General features: G+C 38.0%; 1 protein-coding gene across 5 annotated transcripts in view; it reads left to right on the plus strand.

Annotated features, from left to right (window-relative positions):
- The first annotated feature begins 1,061 nt into the window (after nt 1-1,061).
- Nucleotides 1,062-16,113, plus strand: part of LOC121633332 (DNA (cytosine-5)-methyltransferase 3A-like) — a 57,574-nt gene continuing 42,522 nt past the window's right edge. Inside the window, exons 1-3 of one of the 5 annotated variants that reach the window (XM_041975229.1) lie at nt 3,183-3,246; nt 7,510-7,515; nt 7,649-7,731. In XM_041975229.1, the coding sequence (XP_041831163.1) occupies nt 7,663-7,731 (69 nt within the window). In that variant the 5' untranslated portion in view covers nt 3,183-3,246; nt 7,510-7,515; nt 7,649-7,662. Of the gene's footprint in view, nt 3,122-3,182; nt 3,247-3,292; nt 3,565-7,509; nt 7,732-16,113 lie in introns of those variants that run through there. The other 4 variants (XM_041975230.1, XM_041975231.1, XM_041975228.1 and 1 more) reach the window with 4 other exon arrangements.

The raw sequence follows: 16,113 nt of genomic DNA on the forward strand, positions 1-16,113 counted from the left end.
CATGATATTTCCTATGATCTGTGAATAACTTCATGATGATCAAGTCTCTGCATCAGGTTGTTTCTTTAACATAACGCGAGCCACTGATAAACAGTTTATGTTAATGCACTTTGAAAATAACTCAGGGTGGCATTACAGTTTTTCTTTATTGATTTGGCTCATTTCTTGAAATAGAAATTACATTTGGTAAAACAGTCTTACAGTTCAGCACAATACCATAGCTCACTTGCAAAAGCTTTTATTTCTCCCAAAACAGTTTTAAAAAAGAATTTTAATTATTTCTCATATAAATAGTCAGTGCCCCCAGAATGCATCATCCCTTTGGCATTGTGTAAGCACTACAAGTCAAAATGTTTAGATGTTTTGTCACTATGGCAGAGGATCACAGAACTGTCCCTCATGTCCATCTCTCAGTTTTAGCCCAGTCCTTCATTGACAATGGTTACTGTACTAACATTTTTGTTTAGCTAACCAAATAAAGCAAATAAAGCTGAAAAAGATTTAAAAAGGATTCTACAGTAAGAGTAGCCTCCAAGGTTTGACATCAAACATTGCACTCATACTGCTAAAGAAATTATAACCATTATTGTTCACACACATAAAGTAACTTCACACTTCTTCACTGGTTGCTGTCCTCACCCTCCTGCATCCACACACGGCTGTATGGCTGTACAGTGAAAGGAACACCATGACCATCCTTGGATGAGCAGTGAACCAGGCCCTGATGAGTGGGCCACGGTGGAAATCCACATTGTGCCACACAATGAGAATGTAGTTGGTACAAGAAGATGAGGAGCTTCTGTGTATTGTATGTGCCAAGACTGGGGATGTGAGTGGCCACACCATTCTCAGAAATGGCAGCACCCCCACGCTGGCCTGGGACATCCACCTGTGGCCCAGTGGCCAATAATATTATGGCCACGTCTTCAGTGCTTGGCCAGATTAATGCCAGCTTCATCCACAAACATGAGGATGTGAGGGGTCTTGTTTTCTTCCAATGCCAATATCCTCTATAGCAGAGTAAAAAAAAAAAAAAAAAAAACATCAAATCAGACACACCAGAGTAACAGAAGATAGCAATGTTCTATGTTCTCCTCCACAAGATTGTTATACTACTGGCCACCACTTCAGTGGTTCCAAACCTGGGTCCCCCTAGGGATAGGCCTGATGGATAGGATACATATTTGGCAGCGTTCACAGTCATGGACAGCACCTGTCAGGTAACTAAACGTACTCTTTAGTCATCTGAGATGTATGAAGCTCTTCCATCTTCAATCAAGTTCTAGTTTCACCTGACAATTTATCAAATGTTCCAAGAGATTCATATATGGTATTCATGGTATTAAGTTCTTGACTAATGTTGACAAGTAAACAGACTATTGTGCATGTGACAACATATAAATTGCCAAGAGGTTTGGAGGTTTGTCCATGTTATTTTGAGGATGTAATTTCTGTTTCAAGAAATGAGCCAAACTAATGGAGAAAAACTGTAATGAATAAATGGACATCTGTTCATTCTGTGCTACTAATTTGTTGTAATTTGATGAAGCATATATATTTAAAAATATGGTGGCTTTATGGATTTAAGAAATAACAGTTTTTAACATTTGTATTTTAACAAAACAGTACTGATTTTTAGAGGAATTTATCCATATTCCTTTGCATTTATTTACAACATGGGCTTTTAATTTTGGGCATCTTTAAAAATCTTATAATAATGCATCTGTTTAAATGGACATATTTGGATTTAACACAATTTAAATAATCTTTTGAGGTAATAATTGTGTGCTCTAAAATGGTGATGATCACACACACCCTAAAACAAAACACAGCATTTGTTCTGTCAAACTGAGTGGATTTTAAGCTTTTCTTCACATTTCTACACAGTGAAGGTCCAAAATGACACATGCAGAGAGCATAAAAGCTTTAATTCTTATGTCTATAATCAGCCCAGATGTGCGCACACAGAGCTCTGACACATCACAAATCGATCATGTGACGTATTTGGCTTTCTTTTCTTTCCTCTCTCTATTCAAAACATATGAGAATACCCATCAAAATACAACTATTAATGTGAGTCAAGCAGATCTGAATACCAGTTGAAGTCACTCCAGATGCATTTTGATAGGTGTGACATGATGTACTTAGAGCTGTCCATTTACAATCAGTTCACCCAGGATATGTGAATATGCAGCCAGGTCACATGAAAACAGTCATGAAACAGAAACATTTGCACTCATGTTCAAAAATACATTATTTTTGCATATCATTCAACATGTCTGTCAAAGTAATGTATTTCAAAAGGAAGTCAGGTTTGTGTGTCCAAAACTTTTTTTTTATAGTCCAGGAGGCATGATATAGTAATCCAGGAAAAGAATATTATGGTACACTATATTATAACCATGTCTGTTTTAATGTTTGTTATAGATGTTTATTATAACCAGTGTAGGTGTTGATGCCTCCAAAAGTGGCATTTGTCACCTGCAAGTGTATTCCAACACTTCTTTTAAGACAGTTTCACAAGAAGCTGCAACTGTGATTCTGTGTGGTTATTTTTTAATTTGCAGTAGCACAAAAAAGATCTTTGTGAACATGAACTAGTACGTTTTTGTATTTATGAAAATGCATTAAAAATTGTAATTTCTTGTGCTCAAAGATGGTTGGTGATTCATATTATGTAACAATTAGTGTTCATAAGAAAAATAGTGAAGACAAATATTTTGATGTTTCTTATAACTTCTCTTAGTCTTGTGAGAAAACAATCAATCTGTCTGATAAAGTTTAATTATCTAAACTAAATATGTCTTTCGTGCAGATTCTTGTCAAAGAAGAGAAGCCTGAACTTTTGTTTTTTGGTGTTTTAATGGAAGTGGCTGTCATGCTCTACTCCTACACCTGTCTTCTGTTTGAACGTGCACGTGCATTGGTACAGTCTCCATGCACGCAAACACGCGTGTGCGAGGTGCTTAGCTTTGTAGACTCTAGGACCCCGCGGAAACGTACGGCAGCCTCTGCGGCTCGTGAGAGAGTGAGCTAGTCCGAAGAAACAGAGAGAGAGAGAGAGCAGCGGAGTGAGAAGACCCCGGTAGAGCGCGAGGAGGGAGAGAGAAATAGTGAGCGAGTGAGTGAGAGAGAGAGAGTGACCGAGAAGAGATAGAGAGGGAGAGAGAGGGAGGGAGAGAGAGAGAGAGAGAGAGAGAGAGAGACGACCGTCAGGGTCCGGGTGCCTGAGGGACGGAGGACACGGTAAATATAAACATTTCATTTTGGCTCGTGAACGTACACCGGCACCCGTTAACTCAGCTACAGTCATCTCCTAAAGTCATAGCTCGCGCGCTCCGGAGCCAAACCGTTGGTTCCGTTTTAGCAGATGATGTGCGCGTGAAGACGGAGAGGTTCGTACATGGGGCGAGTGAACTTGAGGATTTCTTTTGTACGGTGGGAGGAAAATCAAAGCAACCGGACAACCGTTATGTAATGACTGTGTATCAAACGTTGTCCGGTGAAGTGTACACCTCTACCGCCCCTCCGCCAGGCTCCCTCCCCCCGCTCCGACACTTGCAGGTAACGTTAAACCGGAGCGCACCGTCCTCTTCACCCACCAGATGCAGACAGACACATCAGCGCGCGGAACCGTCGCCTCCGCGGAGAGCGAGCGAACGGGTGCGCGCCTACCGGGGTTAACGAGTGCATTCGGTCTGAAACGCGCCCCCGTGAATGTTTTTTACCTGACCTAGTAAAGCTTATCGTTGCTACACACTCAGACACGTGTCTCTCACCGGCTGCCCGGCCTACACAGACTCCCGCCGGGATTATACCTGTTTATGAAAGATTCATAAAAGACCGTCCGGTAAAGGCCGCGTGAGGTCGCTCCCAATATTAATTGTCATAAAGCTGCCGTTCGTCAAGTTAGCGGAAATGACTACAACCCTTCCGGTATAGACTTCAAAAAGCACTGAGATCAACAAGTCGACTTAAAACAATTTGATATTTTGTAACAAATGATCAATAATCTATTTGTTACACGTTTACGTACATTTTAGACATGCAGCGCATCTTCCTGACTGAGTATCTTACTGTTTTGAGTAGCTTTCAAATATTTACTTTGTTTTTAAATTCCTCCAAAAGCCAAGGTAATTTCTTTAAATGTAATTTTTCAAAAGTCTAAAACCCCAGAGTTTATTCTAATAAAAGTAATTATATTTTAGAGCTCAGGAGCTTATGGGAGATTCATGTAACAAATTACATAAATATCTTGACGTTCATTGTATGGTGAATTATTAGTTTACTTTCACTGTTATGAATGTTTTTGGGTTAATTAAAGTCTGATTTTTCTCCTTTTGATAATCTCCTTTTTGAAATTCTGCACCATATACACTTAATGAAACTAACAAATGCCTTATGTTTTGTCTGATCTTATTATTTCTAATCATTGAATCTTTAAATTGATGACAATATGTTTAGGCCAAGTAACATATCAGTCCTTATCATTTTTATTTCCATCAGCAGTTTTATTTTTTCTGGTTTGAGCAAGGGTTTGATATACATGCAAGACAAGTCTAGAGGAACATGTGATTTTTTTGCAGGGGATGTGATCTCATGACCTCAGTACTATCAAAATCCTGGCTCATACTGATGATTTTTCCTGAACTGCAAGTTACTTTTTGAAGATTGTGCTGGTGTGCTTCAATGGAGCTTTGAATCGTTTAAACATTCATGCTCGTATTGTGAAGAGAAGCCACCTTCTTTCCTGTTTTAGCACTGTCTAACTCTCATTACCTTGACATACCTCTGAAGGTTTTTTTTCTGCGCAACTATTTCTCCTCCCACCAGTACAGGCTTCTACATGGGCCTCAGACTATGGTCTAATTTAAATCACTGCTGGCATAAGGACTGGAAGAATTTATATCAGTGTATAGTAACTTGCTATACGAGCGTGAGGTGTGTGTCTGTGACCCAAATAGTCGGAACTTGGAGGAGATATTTGGCACGCATCCTGAAGCTCATTTAGGGAGCCCCAGGAGTGGTGGGGTGGATACTGTGTACACCCATTTCTGCAAAGTTTCCACTCCTGTTCTTTTGCTGGTAACCCTGGCCCAGTGTCAGCTGTCTTTACAGTAGGTGATGTAAGGACACAGCATGAGGAATGACATACTGTACAATACAATGTGAGCAAAGCCAGACACATTGGCTGCAGTCACACTGTGCTGAAGACCCAGATCACTACAGCTTTCCTTTAGGTGCGTGCAAGCGCTATGGTTTGAGCTCAGATTGTGATCAGGATCTGACACCGGTCATTATTCTCAATGCAAGTTGTGTACTTTTGTGCAGCTGGGCTCTGCCTCCAGATAATCTTATTTATGAAGCTTACTTCAAGCGTCTGCAGGGACAACATAGACTTTAGGACTTTAATACAGATTATTTGAAATATTGTCAAAATACTACATATTGTTCTTTCGTGGTACTTATTTTGAAACTGAATTTAGATTAAAAAAAAAACAATTTATCAAAGAGCAAGTCTGTAGTAAAGTGTGTGAAAATGATGGAACTTTTTTTGTCAGTCAGTGAGATATCAGGCAGCTGTTTGGTGTAATTAATGTGTTTTGTACCTAATGAGAAAGAAGGGTAACAAGAAGCTAACACAATGCAAAGAGACTGGGAGGAGCCAGACTTTAAAGAGCACTGCAGCTAATTTCTACTCCAACGCTTCCAAGCAGCTTAATTCAGCCGTGTGTAGCTATTACACCTCAGCTTTATGTTGCAGGTATTCACATTCATCATTGACACCACAGAAAAATGTAGAAAAGATGAAAAATTTCTATAATGGGCAGAAAATTACAGACAGGATTATTTATTATCAACCACCTGATCATGATGTTGGATGAGGCAGAAGTTACATCATATTCTGTGACTTGAGTGCAACAAGATCCCTTTTTAAGTTGTCATAGACTTGTCTAGCTTGGATTAGGGAGGCTAAGCTACGTTTGTATATTACAGCAAGTTAAAATACAGAATCTGACGAGTCCTGTTATGCATTTGCAGCATGCTTGGAAAGACGTACATATTATTGCGATCAGTATTCACCTAAACATATTGTCATTAATTTAAAGATACTGGGATTGGAAATAATGCGCTGACTCATCTGACTCAGCCAGAGTGCTGTCTTTGCTCACCTTAATGGGAATTTGTAATGAGCTGCTTTCTCATCTGAGATAAATAAATGTGTTCCTAAATAATAGTTATAAGGCAGTTTCTTCCTTTAATATTCTTAAATGCCAGTTGGACAAAACAAGTGAAAACAAAACATTAAGTTTCTGATTGTTAAATTGTAATTTTACCTGTAAAACATGTTTTGTAGTAGTGAAGCCATCCCTACATCCTCTTTCCTTTTATTACTCTCCTCTAATTATTTCATTAATAAACTTCCATGTAACAAAAGAACGTTAATGAGAGCGATGAGGCTGATGAAACGAGCCGGTTTGAGCCGAGCACTTACAAGGTCACACATCGCTGACTTTTTGCTAAGCAGCTTCCTAAGAACTGTCCTCTACTTGTCTACACAACCTCCTCTAAAACACGCAGTGTACCAGAGCTAGCTTCATGGGTTAAAATGGATTTGCTCATTGCAGCTTCTTAAATGAGAGGAAGTGTATTTTTATACTACTAGGATGTGGACTGTTTTCAGAACAAACAAGCAATTAGAAAATGTCAGCTTTGAATTTGGATAGTTTTGGAGACTTTTCCTGTATTTTTATTTAATATTTTCTTCATTTGCGTCAGCTATTCGGAAAGCTAACACCCAGAGGTTTGAGTTGCATGCCACCTCCCATTTTTGCCTCATGATTCTTGTATTTTTCCTATTTAAAACATTTTAAAATATATTTTACTGCCATTATCAGATTTAGGACTACAAATTTTATGTGTTCAGATCAGCTTTCCAGAATAATAATAAACTAAAATCTGTGTCATGTTTAAGATCAAAATTCAAGATTTAGGTCCAGTGAATGCAGCTACCATGTCTAATAGAACAGGACAGTATTATTCAGCCACATCAATCAATCACTCCTGACAGCCATGTTGACAGCTATTCTTTAGAGGACACCTGTGTGTGTGTGTGTGTGTGTGTGTGTGTGTGTGTGTGTGTGTGTGTGTGTGTGTGTGTGTGTGTGTGTGTGTGTGTGTGTGTGTTTGTGTTTCAACCTCAGCAGCTAAGAGTTTGAGTCTTTTCTGCTCTGCATGTGCAGGACTCGCATCCATCAAGTATAATTCAAAGTGACACACACACACACCTGTTGCACAGCACTGACCTCAGGGATGCAGCGTGCTTTTCCGCCTGTGTGTTTGTACGTGTGAAATGATGAGCAAGCACTGTGAAATGTGAGAATAATGAGAAAGAGAGATGTCAGTCACATGCCGAGGACAATTTCTCACTTACACCTGACAGATTTTCTGCTACTGTACTCCATTATCTCATGTCCTGGTGTATGTGTTTTCTCTTTCATCTCCCAGGAGAGGGTGAGGACTGTGTGAGGGAGAGTGATCGTCCGACCGACTGACAGATTGAATGAAGCTGCACCTGGTGCTTCTGATGGCCCTTCCCATGTTTTGATTTGCACCATTTCCTTTGCTTTATAAACTTGGTTTACAGAGCCACCACCTGCCATGCCGTCAAACAGTCCTGCTGCTGCCGAGCCGCCTCAGACGCCTGAGAACGACACCTCCAATGATCTGGTAAGGGGAAGATGTTACGGATACCATTAACTAAAAATTAGATGTTCTGGGTCACTTTGTCTGCCATAAATATGCATGTAATACAACTCCTACTATTACTAAGATAGTTCTGCCACTATATAGTATTAAATTAGCATTACTAAGAGAAATGAAACATAAAAATCTAGTATTTTAGAAGATTTTAGATTGATTTATGGAATCAGCAGGGAAAACTTAAACTTTTTACTTTGAAGTATTTGTGAAGAGGAACAATATATGCTTAAGAAAATCTGTTCTAAACTTGTTTATCTGACAGTGATAAAGCATTACTGCAGCCCCAAAACATAGTAGGGTTTCAGTACTATTCTCTAGCAGATAACTTGTTACTGCTTGAATCAGCTCTTTATTGAAAAGTAATGACAGAGAGTCAACATCACAAACACTTCTTTAACACTGAACATGGAGACTTAGACATCTTAGACATCGACCACCCTGGCATTAAACGATGGATTTTAATCTGGAAACTTTCACAGATTGCTTGTTTAACTCCCATCCTTAACTATGTTTTCTGCAGCCCTTTGACTTTTCCATTACCACTCTCACAATGGTTAGTTAGGATTAAGGATGCACACATTTATCAGCCTAACTTTGGTACTGACTGATGTTTAGCTTGCTCACTACAATCAATCTATGAGCAAACAGAATAACATTAATCGATAGCAGTGGTTAATATTTATCTACTGTGTCCTGATTGTGTTGCATTGTTTTGGCTCCGAAACTGACAAGATTTATTTACACTTAATTTTTTGGGCACAAATTTTTTTTTTTTTTAATGTAAACACAGAAGTTTTTGGCTTTGCAATAATTAACAGGCTAAAAGTCTTTTGAAAAAGTTATTATTTTTGCACAATCAATGTTTTTATTTTAAATCTTATAATGGAGGATTTATTATACATTTGTATGAATGAATTTGTGCAAAATAAAAGATAGTTTGACCAGTTATCTATAGAGAAAATAAATGGCAAAGTTACACTACCGTTCAAAAGTTTGGGGTCACTCCCCTATTGAACCCCATGGCAAAGTGACCCCAAACTTTTGAACGGTAGTGTAAATAAAAAATGTTAAATAAGAAAAAAGAAAGAAAAAAGATATAAAATCTATTAACAATTAAAATTATAGGTGAGATTTAAATAGAGCTAACCAGTTTTTAAGCCCAATATATTAACCTCATCTGTATGTTTTTTTTTACTATAAAAACGTCAGCCTAAAAAAAATGTGAGTACAAACTATCTGAAATTATATTAAGGCCTTTTTAATATATTTTTCATGGCTGCTGAGAAATTCAGTCTTTTGAATAATTAAATGTAGGGAAATAGAATTTGTTCATTAGTACATGTAATCATTTTAAATGTATTTTTAAACACATGTAATCACTAATTTGCACTCCATTTTAAAAATTAACAAGCTTATTGGAAAATTAGAAAGCCCTTATAGCTACACTGTGAAAACATCTGTTACTTTACTCTTCTACCTTTTTAAGTCGAGGTGTTGTATCAGGTTTTTTTTCATGTAAATTTACTTGATGTATTTAATTGCATCCAGTTCTGAGCATATTGTAGTGTGTTAGATTGACTGCATTTGGCACCAACTAACTAGTTTATTATTGAGTTATGTGAATCATTGCACTACATCAATATGCATATGTTTTTCTTTCTGTAAACAATCCAGCCACTTCCACTGCAACTTGACTTGCTGCAACAACAGCTATTATCACTGCTTCTATTATTAAACACACTGACGTAGTAGCAAAGCTGTTATTTTTGCAGCCTGAGTTATTATTACAGCCTCCGCCTCTTTTACTACAGCTGTCATTAAGACTACCATTTGGCTTCTTAGCTCACAGTTAAGTTTTTTTTAGCCAACACACACAAAGAACCTGGCAAGTCAGGCTGCGCTTGTAATAATTAAACTTATAGTTATTTATTTACATTCACTACAGACCACGCTGCTTTCTAAAAATCCACTTGACCACATGCAGGAAGCAGAAACGTAGACTCAAACTGTCTTTTTTTTACATAAATGACCACACAAGCACACCCACATATTAGCCCACAGTCAGACAGGTGAAAAATGACTTCTTTCAGAGCTCAGGGCGGTCCTCGTAAATCTGTGAGAAGTTTGAAGTTCATTCTATAGCACTTCTATATAAAGACTCGTCTCACACACGGGCACAGAGCCAAAGCAAAGTTTCCTTCACAGAGCTGTTCTTTTTAACTTCCTGAGATCTGACTTTCACAAAGAGTCAAGAAAAGCCCAGAGAGAAATCAGAGGAAGTTGCAGATTTTCAGCACAGAGAGGAAGACTGCGAGATAGAGGTGTGGGAGTTTGATGCCATTTATAATCTGTTCCACATGACAGGGGCTGCTAGCTAGATGACGATAGAAAGACATCTCTGTGGAATTAAAGAGGTATTTCTCTGAGCTTATGAAGTGATTCCAGTTGTATATCAGCTTTTGTAAACATATAAAACAAGAGATAATAAGATGAATTTACACAAAGCTGGCTATTGTAGCAGCTTCAAAAGTCATACTCTAAAACCTCTATTTGCTTATATCCGTTATCTGCTTTCCTGCAATTATTTACAGTCACTCTTTACAACTTGAATCTTATAAATCTAAATCACAGCTCGTTTCATTTGCAGCTGATAGTTAAGGCTTGTTAACCCATCAAGACCTAAGGCTTCATTTAAGTTTTCTCCAAAATGTAAAATGTTCAGGAAAACCTTTAACTAATCAGCTTCTGAACAAATGAGAAACATTACGAGGAAAAAAGTCATTTAAGAGCCTAAACCTTTAGCTTTTTTGGCAAATCACAGCTCAGCTATGTCTCTCCATAAAGGGTTGAATGCTTTAGTTTGATATCTGTCAAAAGATTTCCCTCGGGTGTAACAGATGTATGGAAAAAGTTATTATATCCTGTTAAACACTTAAGGCTGCAACAGGCTTCTGAAGAAATCGTTCATGTGGTATTTCTTGCTAAAGTCTTTAAACATGTTTGGAATGCATTTTAAAACCTTATATAGTCTCCTTCCTGATTTCTTAGGTGGAATAAGTAATCTCAAAGCAGTGACGTAATTAATAACACAACTTCAGCATCGCTTTCAAGACATGTATGATGTATGTTTTTACAAAAATTAAAACGCTTGTATCCACAATCTCACACTTTCAGTCACTACCCAGAGCTTGTGAGGAGGTTAAGGTCGGAACATAGGTCAATCAGTAAATTGAGACAATAAACTGATGCAGAGCCTGCATCACTGCGGACGCCGCACCGATCTGCCTGGCAATCTCCCGCTCCATTCTTCTCTCACTCATGAACAAGACGTCAAGATACTTGAAGTTCTCCACTTGGGGAAGTATTTCTTTACCAACCCAGAGAGGACATCCCACCCCTTTCTGGATTCAGTGATGTGAGAGAGTGTTTTACAATTTGATATACCAACACAGAGAGAACACTTTGTTATATAAAGTCTTTATTTGTTGCATTTGATTCATGCTAAAAACTGTAATAATGGTCAGAGGATGTGCTGAGGGACCTTAAAAAGCAAAGGGAAATTGTTTACATTTCTAAGATCCAAGATGGTAAAAGGTCTGTATTTATATAGCGCTTTACTGTACCTGGAACGATACCCAAAGCACTTTACATTATACATCACATTCAAACACTGATGGCGGAAGCTGCCATGCAAGGTGCTCAACCACGACCCATCAGGAGCAGTTAGGGGTTTGGTGTCTTGCCCAAAGACACCTTGACATGAACTCGACTTGGCCGAGGATCTAACTGGCAACCCTCAGGTTACAAGACAACCGTTCTACCTTGCTGAGCCACGCCGCCTCAAAGATGTTTGAACTTGTTCATAAATGTAACTAAGGGGGTTAAAATGTCAATATAAATGTGTAAGTTTAGATCCCAGTGCTATTTTTGTGTAAACAAATCTAAAAAAAAATACATATATACAGTGGGCTAAACGCACAGCACGTCACCTGGTTTGACTCACAGGCAGGTCTGAGTCTGAGCAGGGGACCTTGGACCAGAAAAAGTTAGCAGTGAGAAACTGGCTGTTTAGCGTGAATGTTTTGCTACTATTTTTGTTAGCTTCAGCAATAAATGCCACACAGCTCTTCTAGTTACAACCGAGTCCCATGTATGCATCACCACTGCTGAGTAAAGGGAGCTAAGCTAGTAGCAACTTCACCCAGGATGAATCACCTCGTCTCTGCCTTCGTTTTGGAGGTGGAAGCAGGAAAGTTGAACAGCTGTTGCTGTTGGAGTTTTCACAGATAGTGGAGGCAATAGATCATAGCAGTACGGCTACTAAACTGTCAATGAAATGTTGCACTTCAGGAGCAAAACCACCAGACAGCAAGATGAGGGAAAATAACTGGTTTTGTTGTGGCAGAAAGCTCCTGTGGGCGCAGTATTTAGTTCACCTGGTATAGCAGCTGCCCCATAAATGCAGCCAGACCAGTTTCTATCCAGGCGTCTCACTGACCCACTTTCTCATCTACCCAGTGAGCGATAAAAGACACTAAAGCCCACACAATGGTACAAATATAACAAAGACCATCTCACATGTTTTACAATTTCCCTTTAGAGATAGTATTTTTTCATGTCATTGTTGATGGCGTCATGATGACATCATGACTACTCGACTAATCGTTTTTGAAAAGACTGACCAGTTGACCTAAAATGCCCATCCCTAATCTAATATGAAATAAAGAGAGAACGCAGTTGAGGGGGAAGATGCAGGAAACACAGGAAGGAAAAGAGGGAAAAGATCAAGAGGAGGACATGGGAACAGGGAGAAAGAGGACAAGCTGTCTGCTGCTGATGGGATCCTCTTCTGCCTGCCTGGTTTGCATCTGGTTGCTTAGCAACTGCAGCAGCTTAAAATAACCAGCCAGGAGACAGAAATAGACCAAAGATGTATGGACAGAATGGTCATTGTGGCCATTTATGTGTTCTGACATATTTTTGGGTGGTCTTTCAACTCTGTTGGTTTATTTTAAAAGTAGGTGGATATTTATTTATTTATTATTTTTTTCACATTTTCAGAACATAATTGTGCACACCTTTACTGTAAAAATGTGTTTATGTGTGTGTGAATGCGCATTGTGACAGGCATATGCACAGCACACCAGGCAGACAGTCACAAAGCCATTACTCGTTTTAGCTGGTTGCTAAGCTGATTGTTAGGGAAGTGACATCAGAATGTTTAGTTGGCACTGTGACACCGCCGGAGACAGTTGCTAAGCAGTTTTTGCACCGTAGCAACCACTCCATTGTCACTGTAATTCAGGTCCAGCAGTAAAGGGCATTAATGGAAACACAAGTCTGACAGCAGGCAGCACACACTGTGCATTCGCACAGAATATAGCTGCAGAAAGGTTTAAGAACCACCATATGTTATTGCTGCTGAACAGACAAAAACTGTGTAGCCAAACTTGTTTGAGCGTTTCTTTATAAAAGCAAGAGTGCAAACAATAAACTGCAAAGTTACACTTACAGCATTGAAGGTAAAGTTGATGTAAAACAAACTGTTGTCAGGTTAAATGCTGATAATTTGCAGTGAGGGTGGAAAATGACGTATGTAGCATATTTAAATCTTTGGATTAAGTAAACGATATATTAGTATAACTTATTTAACATTATAGTAATAGATGCTTTTTAAGTTTTGTCAGGGCTTGATTTTCTGAATTTATCCAAAGCAAATTTCTTGTTTTTATTGTTTTTAGTCAAATATGTTTCTCATATTTGTATAAACTGATAAAGGAGTATCTATACTGATAGGCAGAGGATTTAATTTGATTCTTGGTTAATCATGCTCATCATCAATTTAGAAAATTGAATCAGGCTTGGTTCTTCCATTCATCCATCCATCCATTCATTCATTGTTTACACCCACTCATTCCAATGCTGGGTCAAAGCGGCTGAAGCCTGTCCTAGTGCTTTTTAGATGAGAGGCAGGTTACACCCTGGACAGGTTGCCAGTCCATCACAGGGCCAACACAGAGAGACAAACAACCACTCACACTCTTTGTTTAGTTCTTGTAATTATAATTTCAAATGCTGTATATGTTATTTTGTATTAATCAACCATATTATCATATTTTTTGTAACATATTTCAATATCTCATAGGTTTAGTCCTAAGCAAACCCAAAAAGATATTTTTTTTTTATAAAAATCAAACAAATCCTACTGTTAGCATTTCATTTTCCGAATGCCTTCCATGATTTCTTTCTTCTGTTGTCCTCTGAATGAAACTAAATTTGCTCCTAATTCTCACATTTAAAGCTGTCTGCTCCACTTCAGCAACTCAAGTGCCTGATATTTTTCTCTAGTATCAGTGACATTTATTTAATTTTCTGCCTGAGGCAGTAAAGCATGTTAAAAAGTGTTCAAATAAGAAGGCTTGTAATAAAAACCTTTGCAGCAACAGAACTCTAGCCTCCTGGCCTAACCTAATTACTCTTAAAATAATACACTCAATCTTTTATGTCATGAGTGCCCATTAAACTGTTAAAGCAGGTTTTGTTTGTTTGTTTTTTAAGATGTAGCTGGTACTGCCTGTTTTATTTGGCTCTTTCATATATCCTCTTTGGCCTAATAAAAACATTGCACACACTAATATAAAAATAGAACACGTTGACCCGATTTGATTTAGGCTAGACCCTCAGTATTCTTGAAAGGAGATTGCCTCTGCACTAAGATAACTGCTGCATGGAGCAATAGGGAATAACACTGTATATTTATTATTTTCTAACAGACATATGAGTGAGTGGAGCCTTTTATTTAGCTTTAGTTTGTTTATCATTATGTCATAAAAAAAACATCAACAGGTAAATAAGCAGAGGTGGGTAAAGTATCTGATTTGCAAGTCTTAACGCTTTTTATAATTTTAATGCAGGGGTGTCAAACTAATTTTGGTCTAGGGACCCCATTCAACTTAATTTAAACTCAAGTGGGCCTAACCTGTAAAATGACAGCATAGTAACCTATAAGTAATGAAACCTTCACACTTTCCCTTTTGTTTTAGTGCAAAGAAGTAGAAGTCCACTATCAAGATGTTTGCATTTAATGAACTATCCTTTTAGAAAACATTATGAAAACTCTGAAATTTCTGGAATAAAAGAAACCGTTTCAACTATATTTAGCCTCAGTTAGACATTTACACCATTTAGTTATTTATTTTTTAATCTTTTTATTACATATTTTATTATATTTATTTTTCATCCATCCATTCATTTTCTATACCACTTCATCCAGTTCAGGATCGCAGGACAGCTGGAGCCTAGGAAAAAAGCCTGGAAGGTGAAGGCAACAGTAGTACCAGTGGTCACAATATGCACAATAACTTCCATCCATGCACCTTTAGTGGGTCATTATTCAGATTTCTTGCCTATAAATTCTCAAACTTTGCATTCTTAGCTTGAGGGTTTAGCTTCACGTCTTGCCCCTGCACACTCCGCTACTGGGAGTTAAGGGGTGGACATCCTGTTTTACGGGTGTAATGTCAGGTCTGTAAATGTAACTATAAATGTGTGGTATACACAGAAAGTCCAAAATCTCAGCTAACAGTTCAGTAAAACCATTTCTATGACCACCAAACACAGTTAAGACAACAAACAAAAGCCCAGGTACACAAAGTCCGAGAAAATATGTAAATACAAATTATAGCTCCCCTTGTCCACCCACCATGAACATAGACAAACAACACCTCTACTAAAAGCTCACATCACACATATCCGAAAACTGTAAGTTTAATTTCGCTCTGATCAAGATTTACCAAACCAGAGACAAAATAAAGCCCAATTTATGCTTCAAGTTTGTAAAACATAGTCATAAGACATGTCTTACCTTTGTTGTCTTGCCTCAAAACTTATGTCCACCAGGATAAAACCACAATTAGTTAAAAAAATTTTTAAAAAGAATGTTTCTCATTGTTTTTTGGGAGCAGTTTCTCGTCCAAAAATCACAATTCTCTGCCCATTTGCATGGGTTTTGACGGACAAAGAGAAATGTTGTTTCTTTTTCTTTTTTCTTAAGTGCCAGACAGAAAATGTCTCTTCATTTTAATAAAACCCCTCTCTCCTGTTTACATGAGATGCACTGCTGCAACAGGACCTGACATGGAGGAAGAGTCATGGACTGCAAACCTCTGCATGTGAACAGCAAAAAAAAAAAAAAAAAAAAAGATGTTAACGTGTGATAAAATAATTAATGCCATTAATTAATTAATGCTATAATAACACCATGCCCTAATATACATTACAATTCTGCTAAAAAGAGTGAAATAAGGAAACTAAAAACACTTTATGGCATAATGTTATAAATTGAGAGTT

Source organism: Melanotaenia boesemani, chromosome 22 (genome assembly GCF_017639745.1).
Source record: "Melanotaenia boesemani isolate fMelBoe1 chromosome 22, fMelBoe1.pri, whole genome shotgun sequence".
Lineage (NCBI taxonomy): Eukaryota > Metazoa > Chordata > Actinopteri > Atheriniformes > Melanotaeniidae > Melanotaenia > Melanotaenia boesemani.